Here is a 22316-nt window from a genome sequence, read left to right as displayed (position 1 = left end):
TAGCAATTGCTGCAAAAACGACGTACATATATGTATATAATTAATTTACTTTTTTTACTTATGTATGTATGTCTATGTATAAAACATACTATATTTAAAAATAGCAACAATGCAAAAAAAAAAATATATATAAATAGATATGACAACTTACCAGCTGCCAACGCCATGTAATAAAGTGCGTGTTTAAAACTAGTTGTTTTGCCAGAACCAGAACGACCCATGAATATTAGACTTTGGTCGCGACGAGATTCTAGCATTGCCCTGTAGGCGGTTTGAGCCAAAGAATATATGTGCGGAGGCATATCTTCAGTCTTGCATCCGCGAAACATCGACACCACCTATAGGAGAAATGTAAATATTTCAAAAATGAACATTTTACATACAATAACAATGAAGATAAATAACAATAAATACCTTTTCAGAATACAATGATAAAGGTGCCATTGGATTGACTACTAACAATGTTGGCCCTGCTTTGGTATGAATTAGATTGCTGGCAAAACGTTGGCGTAGACAATGCAATAATGACGCCTCATTTAAATGCTTCAATTCGCAGATGTCTTCAACCAAGTCTAACGATGGAGAATTTTGTTTTTCCACATCATCCTCGTCTACGGTCATCTCTTCGCCATTGTGCAAGAGTTGTATGACAACCTTGTGATTATCCAAATGTGCTTTGGTTTGTGGCAAACGTAAAGCAGCACAGAAACCGCCACGATGTACCAACCATACTTGGTCACTATTGCAGTTTCCATCGTTTGTAACAGAGTTAGAGCTTTCTTCATGCGAATTTTGTTGCTGCAATTCATTGGCATTGCGAGACTGCAAAGAAGAAAAAAACAAATCAGTTAAATACACATACATAAATACGTTTTTACTTATGTTGTATAAAAAATTAACTTAAGTAATCTGCAAAAATTATCTGTAGATGAAATAAATAAATCATATACATATGTATGTATACATGTATAAATTAATTTTATTTATCGAATCATATCGAATAATTAATAGTTAATCCATTTTTTAGTAACAAATCGACATAAACGTTACCTTTTAAAAACTTATCTGAATAAGAGATTTCCCTCTTTTAATTAGGTATACTGAATTACAAATTAAATTTACTTTTTGGTTTACATATATGTATTTTGGTACTATTGTCCTAGTCTCTTAAGAAAATAAAAAATCATATTTATTAGAGTGACTCGTTTTGTGTTGAGCAAAAATCAGAGTTGCAAATTTACCCCCTTACGAATAATGAATATAAAGATTTCAAATGATTCTTAAAGTATTTCGGCACAGTTTTTTTTTTTTTCGATTTTGTGTGTTTTCTTAAACACGTTTTTTTGATTAACTAAGTAAAATAAGAACATCGAGTGTGAATTAAATTTTTTATTAGATTTTGAAACTTTATTATTTAATATAAATTATTCAGCCCAATTATGAATAAAAATTCCGCGGGAATTTCTTCCCTTTTCTCATTTTTCCTATTCAATTTCAATGAGAAAAAACTCCCGGGGAACAAACTCCCGCGGAATTTTTTATTCATAATTGGGCTGATTTTCAATAATGAAATTAATTTAGCTGGTTGCTTAGACAAGCTCATCAAGATACATTTCCCAATTTTTTAGGAAAATTATTAAGCCTCCCACATAATATTAGCGTTTTGACAAATCTACAATTTATTATTGTATTTTCTTATATTCCACTCTACACTTTTTCGGCTTTTTCCAACTCAAAATGTAGTTTTTTTTTATTTTACACTCGAGATATAAAATTCACAAATTTGTCACGGTCAAAGAAATAAAAAACGATGCAAAAATTTTTTTTTCATGTAAACAAATGTAATTCATGTACTATTTTAATTATTAAATATTTTATTGCGGTTTAATAAATATTTGGTTCAAAATACCAGTCCTGATTTTAAAATAGCTGATATACAATTTTTTCAAAATGATATTCGCATTCGATTCCAATGTTCATGTTTACAACAAAAAAAATGTGTGAGTGCTATATTCGGCTGTGACGAATCTTAATAATGAAAACAATTGAAAATCAACAAAAATAAAAAATGTTTGATGAAAAAAATAGTTTTGCCGGTTTTGACCCATTGTCGGCGTAATATTTGTACGTCGTTGTTGATATCCATAATGTCTATCTATGTATGTATATAACTTAGTAATCGAGATATTGGTAAAAAATCGAGGTTTTTTGTTTCTATTTAAGCCATTTGTACCCGATATTTGGATTTATCAATCATGTTTGTAATTTATTTGGGTTCTTCGGAAAGTTGATTTCAACATCACTCTATCGATAACGATCTAGAATATTCATATATAATTTATAGGGTCGAAAATGATAAATGTTATACGAGAGATTTAGCCCTAATGTACGTAAACATATACTTTTAGTGGACAGCCATACATGTGCACATCCATCTAGCGTGTTGAGTGGCTAAAGTAAATACACTACTACTAGTTCATCTGAATATACATACATATGTATGATGTACTTCAACATTAGATACAAATGATGGAAAAACAAATGTTTTCCTATTTTTAGATATAACTTAAAATTTCCTCATATGCTTGCTGTATTAATACAGAATATACATATATTAGTACTGTCAATTATTCGAGTTTAATTTTGATCGAATAAAAGTTCATAATATTTTAATTACAAGAGCGATCGATTAAAGTTTTAAAAATTTTTAAATTTCTATTCTAATTTTTTCAAATAGAAATTTATTTAAATTAATAAAAATATACCGCCAAATTATCGTAGAAACAAATTAAAATTATTTTAGATAAATTATTGAAAAATCAAAATTCTACTGGTTAACGACATTGTCAAATTTCATTTCTATTTTATTGTAGAATATATTTTTGTATTGATTTAGTATTTTTTTTTATTTATTTTGAAAAATTTCTCCTAAAAATGTATTCGAATAATTTATATTCGCTTGATATATAAACATACATATTGTAAATCAAAATACACAGATGTCTGCACATAAACATTTTTTTAAATTTCATATCCTAATTAACCGAATAAAAATCTAGAATAAATATAAACCTGTGTTATGTTTGTAGTCAAAAATAGAATATCTATGTATGTATACATAAATGTGTATGTTTTTATTTACATTATATATATACAAGCGGCTGTCTGTCAATAAATTCATTGGATGTGTCTTTATTTACTAAAAACAATTAATTTTTTTTTGGAATCCGTTTCTATTTGCAATCATAACATTTGCACAAAAAGAAAAAAAACGGAATTCATCCATTGACTCAATAAACAAATAAATAAAATAATACCTGACCTAACATACAATTTATTCACTTTACTCAGTCACATACATACAAACTTATGTAAATACAAATATGTACTTCACACAAACAAATAAAGATTTCTAATGAACAAAAATCATCGATTAATTACGATTTGTTTTGGCTTCGAGAGCTTGTTTGCAAAATTATTTCGACGTTTTAATTGCATACTATATTTAATTTACCGTAAATTCAATTGTTTATTCGGATCAAATATTGTCAGTCCATTTATGATGTAAATAAAAATAAAATTAAAATAACAAGTATTGCCATTATAGGGGCGTATGATCACCTAACTAAAGATATTTTAATGGGGGAAATGAAGAGTTCATTGACCAGAAGTAAATCAAATATAGCATATTATGACAAAGAAGACAGACACAGACCAAACTAAGAAATAAAACAAAATAATAATTATGTTAGTAATGATCATAATGATCAATATACGTACATAAATACACACACATTAATATACTTATGTATGGATATGTATACTTCTCCAGCAGTTCTGGGTGTCTGTACCGTGACTAGTGATTTTACTTATAACTTAGGGTGATCACTAGTTACATAACTATATAGCTATGTGACTAGTTATTTTAACATGCACGGTCCTTAGCAGGGCGTCAACTGAACCCTACATAGCCTACCAGTTACCTTACTAACTACCTAACTAGTTACTGGACATCTCCTAATAACCGAGACATCTTCAATATCCGATTGCTTGTAAACAAACGTTCCTGTTTACAGTCAAACGTTTAACTTTAGGTTAAACTTAAGTTACAATTGACTTTATGCTAGATTACCTTGGAAATATAAAGTAACCAATTGACTTCTCTGCGCTACGAAGAACACATACGTGTCAAATGACCCAAAATACATATATAAATTGGAGTCAGCTAAGTGATCAGACATTAGTAACAGTTATTGTATCTAAGGGATACATTGACCACTTGTAAAATTGCTGGGTTATTTACAACACAAGAAATGTCATACACTTTATACAAATAAAATTTGTGTGTATTTTTACGTGAATGAGTGAAAGACGGTTCAAACAAAATATGGTAAATAAACATAATTTTAGTTAAAATATTTATTACATCTCTGAGTTCCAAAAAGTCCGCCACAACACAATCACCCTTATCGTGGTTGGCGTAAACGTCTTACGCCTACGACAGTTTAGTACTAGATTAAAGAAACAGTTTGCATTTTATCTTTAATCTAGTACGAAACTGTCGTAGGCGTAAGACGTTTACGGCAACCATGATAAGGGTGAATATACGTATGGTCTTATTTATCGATAGACGTTCCCAAACAAAACGAAAAGTTTCTTTTATGTATAATTGTTGATCGACATTTTCTTCAACTCTCATAGATTGATTTATACATGTACATAATTAGAACAAAATGCCCATCCGACCCATGTTTAAACACCTAGAAAACCGATATTTGGCACAAATAGTTTCTGCCAATAACTTGTGAACAAACAAGTAAAAATGTAGAAATTACTAAAGGAATGACTTGACACTCATGGTGATGGGTATAAAAAGGTTTAAACATTTAAAATATTTGGATCAAAATACACGAAAAACGTTGATTGAACTTCTTACCACTCTACATATTTTGTTCCTGATAACATTCAAAAGCATGAATCTATCTATGCAAATGTATAACTGAATTTAAATAGTATAGCTCTTGCAATACAATTATAACAAAACTCCATTTATCTGAAAAAACTATAGGGTTGTCATAAAACCTTGAAAGATCTTGATTGACAAGTTATTTTAAGGCTTGTCAAGTTATAATCTAAAATATAATTAGTCAAGCTAAACTATATGTTTTAATTTAAAAACTTTGCGAGACATGATTTCTGATCGAAATGTTTACATCGGAACCAATAACCCTTTGTTGGAACGGTTCTGAACTAGTTCTTTATCACACTTATAACTTTTGAGAATCAGTTGGGAAACATTTTTTTAGATATTTAATAACGAAATATTCTTATAGATATTCTTGCATAGATTACAAATCATTACAAATCCATCATATACTCTTTAGAAATACCTTAGTTTCACAATATTGTGAATATGGGATCTAGAAGTCTTTTATTAGTTCTTAACACGGAAATACATTTTTATAATAACGGCTTTAAAACATGCAGACGAATATCGGTAGCTTTCTCTTTAAAACTTTATATTTTCTTCGCAAATATCGAAACATATATAGATAATTTTTTAAAAATTACCAACAAACTTAGTAGATAACATTTTATTTGATACTTTACACAATAGACTTTACACTTTAGACAATCAGCCCAATTATGAATAAAAATTCCACGGGAGTTTTTTCCCTTTTCTGATTATTCCTATTCAAATTCAATGGGAAAAAACTCCCGGGGAACAAACTCCCGCGGAATTTTTTATTCATAATTGGGCTGATTGTTATCAATATCTTTAAATGAAGTAAAATTAATATTTTCCCAATGCGTATGTATTTTTAGTTTGTCAAGTCAAACTATCCCGAATGTCAAGATACTTCACTAATAGAATTTGGCAATCCTAAAGAACTATGTCTGGGAATTGTATTCAGATAACATAAAAATTGTAATTTTTCGTATTTTTTCCAAATATATCAAATGACGGAATGAGGGCCGAAGGAAAAAACAATGCTAGAATTTTGACTATTAAGAAAAGCAAATCAGTCTCAATAATAGCCTGAACGAGATTACAAAATGTGCATGAACCGCACTTTGTTTATTACGAAAAAATATTGAACATTATAAAGAGGTACTCATTAAATAATAATGTGTAAATGAAAAGGCTAAATGAAGTTTTCTGCTATTATCATTGAAACTTTACTTGTTCTATATATGTATGAAAACTTCCGCATAAATACATATGTATAAATATTTTAAAAGTATGAAAAAGTGTTTAATGATTTTATCATAATATATTCAAATGTGTGTAGAATAGTTTGGATCAATGAATATCGTAATAATGCAACAACATCATAATGAAATTACCACTGGGCAAAGCGCCAACGCATTTTTAACCCATTTAATAGTACTAAGATATTTCAACATTTCTCCCATTGATTATTCCAAACCAGTTTTCTTTATAAAAATGCTGTTAATAAAATGGTTATTTTTGAAAATCTTTGAGATATATATTTTCTAATTTTATAACGATGTAAATAAACCGTTCATTGAAATACAACTTTAAGCTTGACCCTAAAGTGAAGAAATGTCCCAATATTTTTAAATTAAAACGAATTTAGGGTTTTTGGACTTTTTAAATAGAAGAAAGTATGTAAATTGATTAAAATTAAAAACCGAAAAGAACAAGACATATCTAGTGCTACATTTTATCGTTGCTCAATTAAAGCGATCTTTAAATATTATTGGTCAATTCACAAGGTCTCTTATCAGTCATATTGTCATAATGTCCTAATATATCACGACTCGGCAGCTCGGCTTAACCGTCTCTTAGGCATTTGGCGCAGGTCCCTGCTGGTTGGTTACGATAACACAATAAACATAGCAAACAGAGTAGTATTATTTTAGGTCATTTTTTGTTTGAAAAGCAATAAAAACCATTGTGAAATATTAGGACATTATGACAATATGACATAATAAGAGACCTTGTGAATTGACCATATCTGTTTTGTCTGAAATTTGAAACATATTATTATGGAATAAGGCCATTCTAAGTACAATGTACAAATATTAAATATGAAAGAAGTTAACTGTGCTAAATATTATTATAATAAAATATAACGGAATATAATGAAATATCAAAACCAAACCTTTTTCTTAATAATTTCATCAAAATTTTTAAAATATCCGCTATTCATAGATGAACCGGAACAGCGCATATGTAGTGAACGCTCCCATATTGTTTGCCATGAAACTGTGTCGTTGCGACGGCGCAGCGACGTACGAAATACTCGATTGTTTAACATGGCATTTGTTAAAGGTGATGATGTTTTAACGCCAGCCGCTGCACTATTCCAAGGAGGTCTAATGTTTGTTGCTGCAGTAGAAGCATTTTTACAATTTCCATTTGATTTGCTATTTGTTCGAAAACTTCGATATTTTTGTGTACGCTCGAATGTGGAAAGATTTGAAGGTACTGGAGAATGGCGATCACACTCTGAATGTTGTTCTCCTTCACTATGTAAACGGATTCTAGTATTGGAAATACTTGATGATCTTTTCAGAACCGGAGACGGTGAGGTTTTGTTTGTCCTTCTGGGAGGCAAGGGAGATCTATTATCAGGGCAATTTTTAATGCCTTGGACAACGATATCCTTCGAATTTTTTCTTAAAATGCACTTATCATCGACTACATATATAGGAGAATCAACAGTATTCCATACAAATGAATTATGATGTTCAGACCCACTGTCACTTATATTCTCCGAACTAATACTGCTTTTTCGTTGAGATTTCTCTCCCCTCGGAGGTGGAATTGGCCTATTTAGTTTTGATTTCATTGTACCACATGCGTGAGCTTTTCCCGTACATCCTTTGTGAAATGCCGGATTAAGTCCCGAACCTGGCTGAGCAGGCGTGGCCGGAATAATGGGCGCTCGTAGAGTATGTTCAAAACTTTTTGGCAATATAAACATGTTAAGTTGTTCTCGTTCTAAGTCAATAACTTTTATTCGATTTAAGGCACATTTATGTTTATCATTTCAATGTTATTTGTTACTACTATTAGTTTATTATTTTTTTTCTCGATTCATATAAAATACATAAGTTCGTTTTCAATTTAATTCTTTATCCAATTATCATCAATTGTTGGTTTAACGCTAATTTATTTACAAATATATATACACCATTATTTCCTATTAAACATCATATGAGCTTTTTTCAGATCAACTAAATCGAAAGAAAAAAAAAAGTTCCAAAACTCAGCAAAGGAAAAGATCCAAGATCATACATATAAAACGCCAACAGCAAATTTACCACTGTATGGCAAGTACGGCACGGTAAATAGTTTTAGAATAACAAACACATATCAAGCATTCAACGCATTGATGAATTTAATTTGGTTATTCGATTATTCGAACCGCGAATTCAGTTATAACATTGAAACTATGATATGAACGTAGTCAACAACTTCCTGCTAAATACTCTTTGAATCACTCGTTAACAAATATTTGGAGTTAGATACAAATTTGGGACTTCTGGAAAATCCCGTTGCCAGTTGAATTATAATTGAATACATAATAAATATGTACGTAAGACTTGCGTACGAAAAAAATAATACTTTATTTGGATCTTTGATTTGAAATCAGTTATAGAATATGCTCGACTAGATAGTTAATAAATAGCCGAATAGTTGAATACTTGCAAAACACAAGCTGTCCGTTAAAAATTAAATCAAACGCAAGTAAATAACTTTAAGTACAACTTTGCAATGATCGTAACCTTGAGTAGATTTGAGTTAAACAACTGTATAATAGAAACAACAACTGTAAGACTTTCAAGCAAACCTACTTAGTTTAGATGCCGATTGTTGGTTGGCTAGTTGTTGGTGGGTTGTTTTTTTTTTCAATTCACCTAGATGTACATATGTATGCAAGTACATAACTGTAACAATATATCACATTTCATTTATTTGTTTTTAACACAACTGTTTGTCACAAAATATTAAATAAATTTATATTTTATTATTATGAAGGATACAGTGGATACAATAAATAAAAATTTTAAACATTTGTTAAATCTGCAGTTGAATTCCGTTTGTTAATAACTTTCGATTTTAGACAACAACAAAATATATATAAATTTATATGTAAAAATCCTGAAATAATACAGCTCAAATGATGTTTTTTTGTTTTTTTTTTCACTTTAATTATAAAATTATTATACTGGATATGATTACGATTATGCGATTTATGTTTATTATATTTATATGCATAAAGAACGGATCACGTTGTTTAAGATAAAGAAAAATTAATTAGCAAAATAGCAAATATTTAACTGACACGTGATGCAATACAAAAAGGTGTGAAAATTACATTTTCCAGTAACATCTTAGTCAATATTTTTAAGCAATACCTACTAAGTTTATGTAATAGCTCAAATTAGTAGCTATTGAAATTTTAATAAAACAAATATTTTAATATATTTAGTTATACATATATTCATATACAGTAAGTATTTGATTACATTAATTAACATTTAATTTTTAACGACGCGGAAGAATCACTAAAAAATTTTGTTTATTTCCAGAATTGAATTTAAAAAAAAAATATACTTTTGGTCACTGCTAACATTATTATGTATTTATTTGTATGTATACGATTGATCAACTATCGATTGATCTAATCAACGGTTAATATTTGAAGTTTATATCTGCGCTTACAGCGAAGTATCGAAGTATCGTTCGTACATAGAAGCGGTTTGAAACATACTGATGTCTAGACAAATGTGCTCCCCACAAACGACCAAATGACTTTAGTTGCAATAACAGAATCAAACAACAAAAACAAAACGTAAAAAAGCTTTATACCTAAACAACACAACAACAAGAGCAGATAGATACAACAGAAGTAACAGCAATATTATATGGGGGATTTTAGAAAAGATTTGTTCGTTCGCCCATTTGTGTGTAGTAGGTTAACTTAAGTTAGCTAGCTCTGATGTAGGGAAGAAAACAAAACAACCCAGCGGGAAAAAGATGCAGTAAAGAGGCCTTCCTAAATGCCTCATTTTGCAGACACAAGGACTTCCAAAATCATTTTGCCGCATTGCAAAATCATTTCAATTTTACACGGCGTGTCATTGCGAGCCAAGGCCTTGCATACTCGCTGCTGTTAGAGGGCTGAGAGAAGGCCTACTTATGATGGGCTGTTGGCAGCCAACAAGCTCACTTGTTATTAGAAGGGGATTCATAGGGCTTCTTGAACACCTTCTAAGAGCAGGCAGGGTGGAATGAGTATCGGATCTTTTAGAATGTGTAAGTATGCCTTTTAGAAGGCCTACAAATTGAAGTCCTATCATTTTTTCCCGCTGGGAAACTATTATACACAGACAATATACATATTTATATTTCTGCTGGCTGACTTTTTCTCATTGTTTTTGTTATTTTTTTAAAGTTTTTTGTTGTTGTTGTGGTTGCAAAGTAGACTCACAAAATATTGTTTAGTTTGTGTTTTGTTGTCTTTTAAATATTTGTTTTCTTTTATCTATCCACACATACTGTTACAAAGACGCTCACACTCTATCCCATGAACAAATTGAGTAACTCAGAACCACAGTATTATTCAACGATCTTTGTACATTGCTGCTTATTTACAGTCCAGTTCATTCATAACTTTCGTCTAAAGCAAACAACTTGTATGATCCCTACGAGTTGGATTTTTGTCAACTTATATGTATCTTATATACATATATAAATAGGCCACACGTTTTTTTGTGGTACACTTTTAATATTGATGAAATATATTTTTCAAAATTCTTTCCATAAAAGTGGTAAAAAGCTTTTTAAAAATTAAAAAAAATTAAAATCTATTTCCTAATCCCTACGGCGAATTTGATTAAAATCAAGACTTTTCTTCTGAACTTTTCTTTTAATAACATGTATATTTTTTTCAATTCTATGTTGATTTAGCTAAATATTAATTTAAAATATTCTATTAAAAACATACAAACTCAATATTTATAATTAACCAGGCAGAATTGATAACGTTGCAACAAAATTACGACTCTCCCAAGATCTATGCAACACTACAATATTGTGAGAACAAAAATACAGGTTAAAACAAGTAAGAAAGTATAGTCGGTCAAGCCCGACCATATGATACCCTACACCAATCTAATTATAAACCAATCGCAATAAAATTAGGTGGCATGAATTCTATATATATGAAACCTACTTGCGTTGAATTTTATTAGAATACCAACATTTTTAAGAAATCTACACTCATTAAAATGATTTTCGGAAGTGGGCATTATATGGGTGCTATGACTAATTATGGACCGATCGTTATAAAATTTAGTGACATGACTTTCGTATATATATAAATTATTTGTGTTGAGTTTTATAAGAATACCAATATTTTTAAGAGATTTATGCTAATTAAAGTGATTTTCGGAAGTGGGCCTATATGGTAGCTATGACTAATTGTGAACCGATCATCACAAAATATGGTGAGGCGAATTTGATAAAACTTATTTTTGTAGAATTTGGTTGGATATATATTAAGCTTAGGAGAAATAATGGACCGATTCTAACCAAATTCAATAGGCTTCGTCGTCCTTGGGGCAATAGAAGAGCTTGCACCAAATTTTGTCGAATTGTCTTTCAAATTGCTAAATCGACTCAGAAAGTGATGCTGAGCAGTTTGGTATACATTATGGTGGTTTAGGGTATAAATACATACTACACTACAACAACACACGAAAAACTCGATATTACAGAATTTTCGATATTAAAAATTTTTAATTTTTCGATAATTTTTTTTTTATTTATGAGTTTATAAGATTTTTACACCAAATTGTTCATGTACCGACTTTGTTTTATATAAATATGTAAAAAAAATGTATCCTTAATAAACAGAATTTGGTTGGTTCCGCCAAGTTCGTCATAACCGAACTCTACTCTACTATATAAATATAAACGTACAAGTTTGTTTAATAATTTACGTAGGTTCAAATAGGTGTGTGTATTAACATTCTTATACATACATACAATAACACGAAATAAATGTCCCTATAGTGAAATTTCTATAAAGTGGGACAAAGAATTCCTTCGAATCTAGATCATAATGCAAATTAACCTGTCAAATGTGCTTGCTATATAATACAAATTCCTATATAAATTGTGATGATGGTGGTCCAATATTGAAAGATTTTACTGCACTATATCTATAGGAACGAACATACACACATGTTTTCATATATTGTAGTTTAATGTAACCAGTTGCATTTTAATTAAAGCTACATACACATCTGCTCAAAATAATAGATACACCTAATTGGAAAAAATGTAAATGGCGGTAACATTGAAAATTTCCTCGCAAGCGTTAAGAATACATCATATTATTAAAATTTCTATCTGGCAATGTCATGTCAGTCAAAAATCTGGCAACTATTTGCTTTCATGTTGATTTTTAAAAACGAATTTATTTGAATTACAAAAAATTATTTGCTCATAAAAATAGATACACATCAGTAATTTGTAATTTGTTTATATACAATTTTTTTTGTGCAATTTTTTGTTCCTATTTACGTGAAACAGTAAGTATAATTTAAATTTTAGCAACAATTTTATAAAAAATAGGACTCTTTTGAAGAAAATGGGACGAAATCATCATTGTACCGAAGATGAGAAAAAAATTGTTCAAACGATGAGAAATCAAGGAAAATCATTACGGGAAATAGCAAAGAGCATAGGAAGATCTTTACATTTTGTCCAAAATGCTTTATCTAAAAAACAAAAAAGAGAAACTCGCGGTAGACCAAAGAAAACCAGTCCAGAAACAGATAGGCGGATCGTCCTTATGGTTAAAAAAGACCCTTTCATATCATCGAAAGCTATTTCTGCGGAGCTATGTAACGAAATCAGTCCACAAACAGTTCGTCGTCGTCTTTTACATGCTAAATTGCCGGGAAGAATTGCCAGAAAAGTGCCACTAATGTGCCAAAAAAATATCAAGACAAGATTAGAATTTGCTAAAGAGCACTTACAATGGTCCGGGTGTGAAGGCGAAAAAAAATGGAGAAATATTTTATGGAGCGACGAAACAAAAATAAATTTGTTTGGAAACGACTGCCAAAGAAATGTACGCCGACCAAAAGGAAAAGAATTCCACGTTAAATTTACAAAAAAGACGGTAAAACATGGCGGGGGAAACATAACGGTTTGGGGTTGCTTTTCATGGAATGGTGTTGGTCCGATATTCCGAATAGAAGATACCATGAATGCTAGTGGGTATAGAGACATATTGGAAAACGTAATGCTTCCATATGCATCGGAAAATATGCCATTAATATGGACATTCCAGCAGGACAACGACCCAAAACATAGTTCAAGATTAGTTAAAAACTGGTTCTTGGAGAATAACGAACCTGTTTTAAGCTGGCCCAGCCAATCCCCTGATTTAAACCCAATAGAAAACTTGTGGAGTGAATTAAAGATAAGGCTTTCGAAGGAAGTTTTCAAAAATAAAGACGATTTATGGGAGAAAACGCAAAAAATATGGTACGAGATTCCATTGGAGAAGTGTCAGAACTTGATATCCAGTATGCCCAGAAGAGTGGAGAAAGTTTTACAAAACAAAGGTGGATATACTGGATACTAGCTTTACTTTAATAATAAACAAATTTTTTTAAGATAAAATTTATTAGCTTTTGTTTAATAAGAATTTTTAAAAATGTATCTATTATTATGAGCACCAAATTTTTCGAAATTTAAGAAATTTAATTTACTTTATAATATTTATTATTAATTATGAAATATTTTGTTTTTGTTTTTTACTCTCCTTTTAACTATAAATAAAAATCGACTGAATTTTTTTTATAATTTTACAATATACCATTATTTTTTTTCGTTTTTAAAAAATAAATTTTGGTGTATCTATTATTTTGAGCAGATGTGTATGTGTTTAAAATAATAGTGCCGACTTATTATCGAAAAATGTATATTAGACCAGAAAATTTTGACACACAAATTATTTAATTGAACCATAAATCACGAGTCAAAAGTCACAAAAATCTGTTATTTTGCATATATCTCGATTATTATACGCCTACGAATGTAAGAGTTATACAATATTTCCTACGTTTCGGTTACAGATAATGTTTGCGTACTATCAACGGTTTTCGAGTTAAATGCAAAAATGTTTCATGTAACTATGCCAATTTATTATCACTTTATTCTGCAGTGAAATTGTTTTTTAACTGGACTATATTTGACGAGCAAAAGTACCATAAAAAAATAGAATAATTCACACGACAAACGGTTCTGAGCACCGGGGTGACCCGAATTCACTCGGCAATTAGCTTTCACTTTAAAAAATTATTACTACTACTTTGTAAACAATTTTACAACAAGCCTAGTAAAAACCCTGTTTTTACTTTAACTAGAAATTTAACCTTCATCAATTTTTTATTTATATATTTTATTATTTATAGAGTTCGGTTTCGGATTATGGCAAAAATCGGCCTTAAACTAATATATTCTTTATTCGGTCAAAATTTGGCAAAATATCTAAAACGAGAAAAGCAAAACAAATCTACGAAACCCATCATCATTGTTCATATTTCTTAAATTAGAATTAAAATTAACAACAAATTAATTAAATTTTAACCACGATAACTTAGGGTCCTCTTACAAAGTAATTAACGCCAACGGATTTTACACGCCGAAGTACTTTTTTTTGATCATTCAAAACAAATTGATGTGTTAAGAAAAAAATTATGACGCATTTTTAGTTAAAAAAAACTCCAAAATTTTAAAAAAAAATTTAGACAAATTTCTTAAAAAAAGATATAACGAGAAAAATTTTACATTTTGAAATGTAATGTATTGCAGTCCCAGTGTGTGAATTCTTTAGAAATCTGACACTTTCCTGTAAACTCTGATGGATTTTAATACCCTTCACCATGAGTGGCAAGGGTATATATAAGTTTGTCATTCCGTTTGTAATTTCTACATTTTTCATTTGCGACCCCACAAAGTATATATATTCTGAATCGTTATAGATAGCGGAGTCGATATAGCCATGTCCGTCTGTGTGTTGAAATCAACTTTCTGAAGCCCCCAAATAACTTACATACACGAATGATACATCAATATCTCCGAAATTCTTCCGGCTCGGTTGCTATTTAAAATCGAGAAAATAGGTCCACAAATGGCTGAGATATAAGAAAAAACCTCGATTTTTGACCCATTTTTGACCCATATCTGGATTACTAAATCATTAATATAGACAATATGGATATCTAATGATAGATATTTCAAATACCTGTGCAACGACGTATATAATACCATAGTAAGTTGGACCTACAATGGGTCAAAATCGGAAAAAATATTTTTTAACCCGAATTTTTTTTTCACTATATATTAAAAAAAAAATTAAAAAACAATTTCGAAAAAACAACCGGAAAAAAATTAAATTTTGTGTACCTAAATATATTTAAAATTTTTATTTTAAAGTATATTTTGGTGAAGGGTATATAAAATTCGGCACAGCCGAATATAGCTCTCTTACTTGTTAGTAGATAAAGTTGTCTTTGGTCCATGATTTGCCTAGCCCCCATACAAATTGCACTTATATACTCATAAAAGTGTTAATTATGCAACAATCATGATCAAATTAAGCAAAGTTTGTGTACTCAGGAATCGAGGTGAAAGTCCCTTTCAGAAATTCACGTTAATGTTCACAATATATATTAAAAACATACCGCGATAAAATTCGATATGATCTAGTTTTATATGGATCGGTCCATAACTGAACCTAGGCCCCCATATAAGGACTCCTCCAGAAAATAAGATTTACATCTCATATTGTTATAATAGTCGATATAATAAAGTTTTTAACCCCTCTCCCTTCATACATAGCGGAACAGTTCGTTTTATTAATTTTTTTCTATATTATTTATTGTACATTATTTAATACTTAACTTAATAATACTTAAAAAGTGAAACTAATTAAAATCGTCAAAATCATTATCAATATAAGCGTCATCATCCTTGTCAGGAAGGAGTAGTTTCTGTATCTGATGAAAAAGGTTTTCTATTCTTTCGTGATTTTTGTGTACTGCAGCGTAAAGAGTCACTGCTCAAAAATAATATATTCATCATATAACCTGAAGTGCTTATTTCGGCCCACGGCTGCTACTTGAGACAATTGTCAAATTGTCAAGATATCTTGCTTTATTACAGTACAGCCATGCATAAGAATTTTGTGCATCGTTGGACTCATGGGATGGCAATTGTAGAGTTACACATACACTTCAGCAGTTTTATGTGCATTATTTTGATTAATACTTCATTTATGCCAGTGATTTTAGAGACAGTTTGTGGGTCCGATAATGATGTGTTGTCATCATTAATGTACCCATATTCTGGTTTAGGAACATCGAGAAGTAACCCCATCTCATCCTTAAATTGTTATTGCGTGATTATCTTCCTTTTTTGAACAAGTAATTTGTCGTCATCGCACCGTGCTTGCCACTTTAGAATTGACTATTTATATGAAATATGAAGTATTGATTATATGAAGCGTATGAGTGCGTAAGGGTTTAGAACAACATTCGTCTACAATGTGTTAAAATCTTTTGACGTTTGGCCGCAAATGTAACACCTCATTGTGGATTTTGTGTCCGTTGCAGCATTGCAAACTTTTCCGTCCACTATTGTGAATTGCATCGAGTGTTTTATTTTGAAAAAAACTTCCATTACATGGTACCTCGCTTTTCTCCAAAAATCGAATTTGTTTAGTTTATTATTTTAGTTATTTTTTTTTGTTATTTTTTTTTAGTTATTTTTTAGTTATTTTTATTTTTGCAAAAAGTGTATACAAACACTTTTTAATTATAGGCACGATAATAAGGAGATTCATTTCAAAAAAAGGAAAATTACACTCTGATTTTTTTACACTTTTACACAACAAAAACATGAACAAAATTCCACATAAAAAAATACAACTTTTTTTTAGGATTTTTTCTTGTGTTTTTGAAATGAATACCCCTAATATATATTTTACAGATTTGAATTTATGAATACTTTGGTAGGTGTCAAAACTGATGTGATTGATAAAGAAGTATAAGAAAAAGTTCCTGAAAATAGCTATTTCAAATTTGGCAAACAAAATAAATTTTAATTTTTGAACGAATTGATGCAGCATAATAAATTTTTAAGATATTTTTAGTTCTAAACAAACTGAAAATAGATATGTCTTTCAGACAAAAAAAAATAATGTAAAACCTCCGTTCATTTACCCACAAAAAATATTATATATAAATATTGACAATAATTGATCATGTCTTTCAAATAAATAAAAATTCAATGTAAAAGCTTAGCCACAAAAAAGATCATATATACCTTTTAAAATTAAAAAAAAAACAATAAAATCGCTTTAAATTTTCTTCACTTTCCTGAATTTAATAGCTCAAAACTACAAATCTCAACTTAAATTCTTGAAAATTCACAATATGACGCTGAACTTAGTTTTTTAAATTTCTGTAATTTCACATTTGCTTTTTGGCCAGGTTTTCTGGCTAAATGCTCCTTAGTGTGGCGTTGCAATGAAAAATTTCTTTGAAAGTATTACATAATTTGAAATTAGGAACGTTTGCACAAAGACAACAGCAATACGGACTATATATGTATGTTGTTGTCGTATATAATTTTTGTATTTACGACGTCGTATTATAATTTTGCTTAAATCATAAAACTTCAATATTTTAAACAATTTAAATTTAAGTCCTATTTAGAGAAAATTTATAAAAAAAAATTTAGTAGTACTTATTCTGTAGTACTTTTAGTAAAAGTTAGGTGCGGATTCAATTACTTACCTTTATTCGTTTACTAGCACTGCGTTTCAAAGTATTACAATTATTGACATTGAGAAGAGCACGATCAGTTTCGTCGACATCATGTGTATTATTTTGTGGCATACATCGACGACTTAGTTCAACTAGTTCCGAAACGGGTTGGACCTAAAATGTATTTGATATTCATTCATCAACTAATAATTATATACATATGTAAATAAATTTAACTTTGGACTTACTTCAACGGTAACTGATTCTCCACTAGTTCTTATCATTTCAATGATAAGTTCTCGTGATAAATCGCATACTGGTGTTCCATTGACTTTTAGCAAACGATCCCCGGGTAATAAACCGGTAGAGCCACCTCCAGCACCGGGTTCGGCAAATATGACCGGCTTAAAAACAGGATTTGCCAATGACTCAGTTCGATCTAAACAAATGGCTTTACGTAAACTGAAGCCAAAATCTTGCCTGGGAGACTTTTTGCGTCGAATAGTTAATGATCTTGCCGGTGGCAGTTTAACCAAACTTATTGGTGGCAGGGGTAAATCAGCATCTTCAAATGCTTGCACCCTAGACCAGCGCTCAATGCCCTGAGATTCTCCAATGGGGCTAAGTGAGAATGGCGGTGTGGCAAATGAGGAATTTGTGGTATCTGTAAGACTATCGGCGCTTGGGGAAGGTGATGTCATAACTCTAAGGTTTGCATGCGGTACATGTGTTGTATAACGAGCACTAGTTGGCAAAGTCATGGCACGTTGAATGCCACCTTCATCACTGCGTAAACTTTCCACTGACGTAAACGAAGTTCCATGCTGACTCGAACTCGAACCAATAGATCCAGCACAGCCCATACTTCGGTTGCCATCGAAAATCATCTCATTTTGCATTGTGTTGCGAATCAGTGCATCTGGAGATGCCACTGTTATTTCCTCATGTATATTGCTAATGTTACTTCGAGATCCTTTGAGTATACCACGTTTAGGTGGCTTTGGCGGCACAGGGAGCATGAAACGACTCTGCAATCAAAAATATATACAATAGATTAATGGCTCACATTTAAATTGTTCAATGACAAAACCTACCTTGGAGACGTCACCCAAGTAAGCAGATGATTCTGAAATGGAATGTATACTCGTATTACCGCTACCGTTATAGCGACTCTCTATAGTAGTGTTTACAGATGCTACAATTTCCTCATTTCCCCGATCTAATTCACTTCCACCCGAAGCGTCAGCATTTAATGCTGCAAAAAACTCGGCACTGTAATCAGCTGTTATTCCACTAGGCAATTTTTCCTTCTCCTTCCGACGTCCTCGTATTTTAAGGGAACGACGAACCTGTATTTGCAGAAGAAAAACTCTTTAAATAGTCTCAGATTTTATTGATTTCTTACATGTATTGCCTCATCCAGTCGTAACAACTCCTCGGTGCTCATGCTGCCCGGTACTCCCGATGCATTTTTACCCTCTTTGCGTTGTTTCTTTTCACGCTTTCGTTTCTCTTTTTCCTCCCTCTCAGCCTTCTCTCTATCGCTAGCACTTCCTGATGCCACTAAAACTCCTTTCTTCATAAAATTAAACATCGTAAAAACGATCTATAATCTTTTCGAACTTGCTGCTTGTTTGCTTCCTTTTATCCAAATCTTCCAATGAATTTACATAACGTGTTTAAAACACATGCAAGTCTATGTATATAAACGCACTAAATGTCCTTAAACTGAAATGAAACCCAAAGACACAAACAAGAGATAGTCATTGAATTTAAATGCTAGCTGGAACCATTAGAACTATTGTTTATTTATGTATTTTTGTTTTATTCTTTTTCATTTAGTTTCGATTGTATCAATCGAAGTCACACATTCCATCCACACCATCTATCTATATTTGTGGGTGTGGTTACTTTTTGTTTTTAAGAAAATCGTTATTTTTTGTTGTTTGTATTTCTTTTTATTTTCAATGTTTTGCAATATGTAATTGTGTTTGTTGTCTGGTTTGCAACCAGGCTATCAATATCTAACGGCTTATTGTTTTCTTTTATGCGTTTTGCTGTGTATCGCTTAATTGTCTTAGATTTTTTTAGGCTTGTTTGTTCGCGTGTTCTTTTAAAATAGTTTTCACTTTTTTTTTGTCTAAGACACATAAAAACACACATAGGCCAACATACAAATGTAGTATGTGCAAAATTTGTTGTGGTATTTTCCTTTTAGCCTAACTAATGATGTGCTTTGTTGTAGTAGCAAGAAGACAACTGGAAAAATTAAGGTTTGTGGTTGGTTCATACCATACACTCATGTTTACTTTTCTAAAACTGATGTTTGGTAAATATGATTCCAATAATATAACTTAGCATAAAAAAATGCATAATATACAAATTACATCTACATTTGTACCTATTATTTATTATGTGCAATATTCTGAGATCACATTTGCGACTTTTCTATTACCAACTAAATAAACTTAAAATGTTCATGAATACAGGAAAGAACCAACAATTGACTTATTATACATATGTACAGCCAAGGAAAAAACTCTACATACACCCATCAATTTTACGTTTTGTAACAGTTGTTAACAATTATAAAAAAAGAGTAAAAAATATTTGAAAACTACAGCAGATAGGTATTATTTTAATGAAAAAATATTAAACATATTCATTACGCCTAAGTTATTTCCGTTAAACCGAATATGCAGTTGCAAAAGATTCTACATACCTACAATGCGGTAGACAACTCATATAAATAAAACGAAAACAGAAACATAGAAATGCAGTGTTTTTTCTATGATAACGGTTGCTGCAAATATTTTAGCGAAAACTCTTTTCGCTAAAATATTTGCACGCTGCTTTACAAAACTAGTAATTATTTCAGGTTTTTATTTGAATAATTTCAGTTAGAAATCTAGTTATTAATCTTAAGGTAGGTTCACACATGACAAATATTTGACGAAAAAGACGTAACCACTAAATAAAATACATTTGAATTCTTTTATTTATTTCAAAAATTTATTTTACTTAGGATGATTCAAAACAAAAAAAAATTGTTTTATTTTATTTGATGCTGTTTGATCTTACAAAACACTTGTAAGAGTAAACACGTCAAACAAATTTGTGCTAACAAAAGTGGTTACGCTTTTTTGAGCAAATATTTGCCATGTGTGACCCTACCTTTAGAAATAAAAAGAAGTCGTACGATGAAATTAAAAAACGGTAAAATTAAGTCGATCGCTGTACAAACAATAATTCGAGACTACAAAAATACAGACATTAGCTGCAACCTCAATGAATTACTAAAAAATTGCGAAATACATTGCAGAATACTGCAATAAAAATGTGCATCATAAAGTAAACAAAAACGCATTATATAATAATGGGTTTAAGAGCAGAGTTGCCCTCAAAAAGAATCTTCGGAATCTTCGCCATGAATTTGCGAAAGCACATCACAAGGATGCTGATTTTTGGAATCGTGTTCTATTTCCAAATAAAAGTCAATTCAAAATTTTTGGAAGCTATGGTCGTTCCATAGAAGTAAAAAGAAACTCAATACTGAACTTATTCCCAAAAATTTTATTCATATAGTAAAACCCGAAGGTAGCCATTTCCTCTGCTGAGGGTCAACTGGCAATTATTGACGGTAATATGAACCGCCATTTGGATAAGAGTATATTGAAACCAAATTTGAAGCCTGCTGATAGTTTGCGTCTCGGAAATCAATGGATTTTCCAACAAGACACACATATTGAGCAAGACGGTCTTCTTCACTTTCACAGCCACATGAGATAAATCCCATAGGACACATAGGCGATATTTGAGAAAAAAAGACCGACCAAGTTAGTTTTTTTTTACACAATCAAAATTATTTATTAATTCTTGAAATATTGGCATATAAATTACAGATTTAAATTTTTATCCAAATTCTAAGGGTGCATGTAGAATTTTTTCCTTGACTGTATGTATGTACTCTATGCAACAAACATAACAAACCCTGAGTAGTTGCATTACAGTTATTTCAATATACTCACTCATTCACACTACTACTGTCCCATTTTAGAAAAGGATAACACAAATTATGCATTTGTTAGGTCTGGCAACATTGGTTTTTTATTAAAATAAATTAAGTTACTGTTATTTGTTTGCCGGTAGAAAATAACACTTTTAAAGTCCATAAATAATTTAATTTCTTATTTTTGATATATTTATCTACTTAATTTTATTAATTACATATTAGCAAACAAATATTTATTATTTTATACACGTATCTTATTGTATTGTATTGTACTTTAATTTATTTTGATTACTTATTTCACAGTGAGGTCTTAAGTTAGTACTTTTTTGTCATTTTCTATTTTATACGTACGTGTGAGTATATTATTAATCATTGCTCTTTAACTTTCTTTTTTATTTTTTAAAGGCAACAGACACATTTTTATGAAAAATCGAATAACAATATTTACATATTTGGTGTGCAAAAATAATAATAA

At 30.4% G+C, this 22316-nt stretch overlaps 1 protein-coding gene across 2 annotated transcripts in view; it reads right to left on the bottom strand.

The window, feature by feature from the left end:
• The window catches only part of Mhcl (Myosin heavy chain-like), a 70750-nt gene extending 51114 nt beyond the window's left edge, over positions 1–19636 (bottom strand). Inside the window, exons 1-6 of one of the 2 annotated variants that reach the window (XM_065498666.1) lie at positions 19235–19636; positions 18924–19178; positions 18078–18857; positions 17860–18003; positions 415–822; positions 152–338 (exon numbers count right to left, since the gene is read on the bottom strand). In XM_065498666.1, coding sequence (XP_065354738.1) covers positions 152–338; positions 415–822; positions 17860–18003; positions 18078–18857; positions 18924–19178; positions 19235–19423 — 1963 coding nt within the window. In that variant the 5' untranslated portion in view covers positions 19424–19636. Of the gene's footprint in view, positions 1–151; positions 339–414; positions 823–7130; positions 8139–9609; positions 9808–17859; positions 18004–18077; positions 18858–18923; positions 19179–19234 lie in introns of those variants that run through there. The other variant, XM_065498667.1, reaches the window with a different exon arrangement.
• Between the last annotated feature and the right edge of the window lie 2680 nt (positions 19637–22316).

The sequence above is a fragment of the Calliphora vicina genome, chromosome 1 (assembly GCF_958450345.1).
Source record: "Calliphora vicina chromosome 1, idCalVici1.1, whole genome shotgun sequence".
In the NCBI taxonomy this organism is placed as follows: domain Eukaryota; kingdom Metazoa; phylum Arthropoda; class Insecta; order Diptera; family Calliphoridae; genus Calliphora; species Calliphora vicina.
This window is presented reverse-complemented; position numbering and strand designations above follow the sequence as displayed.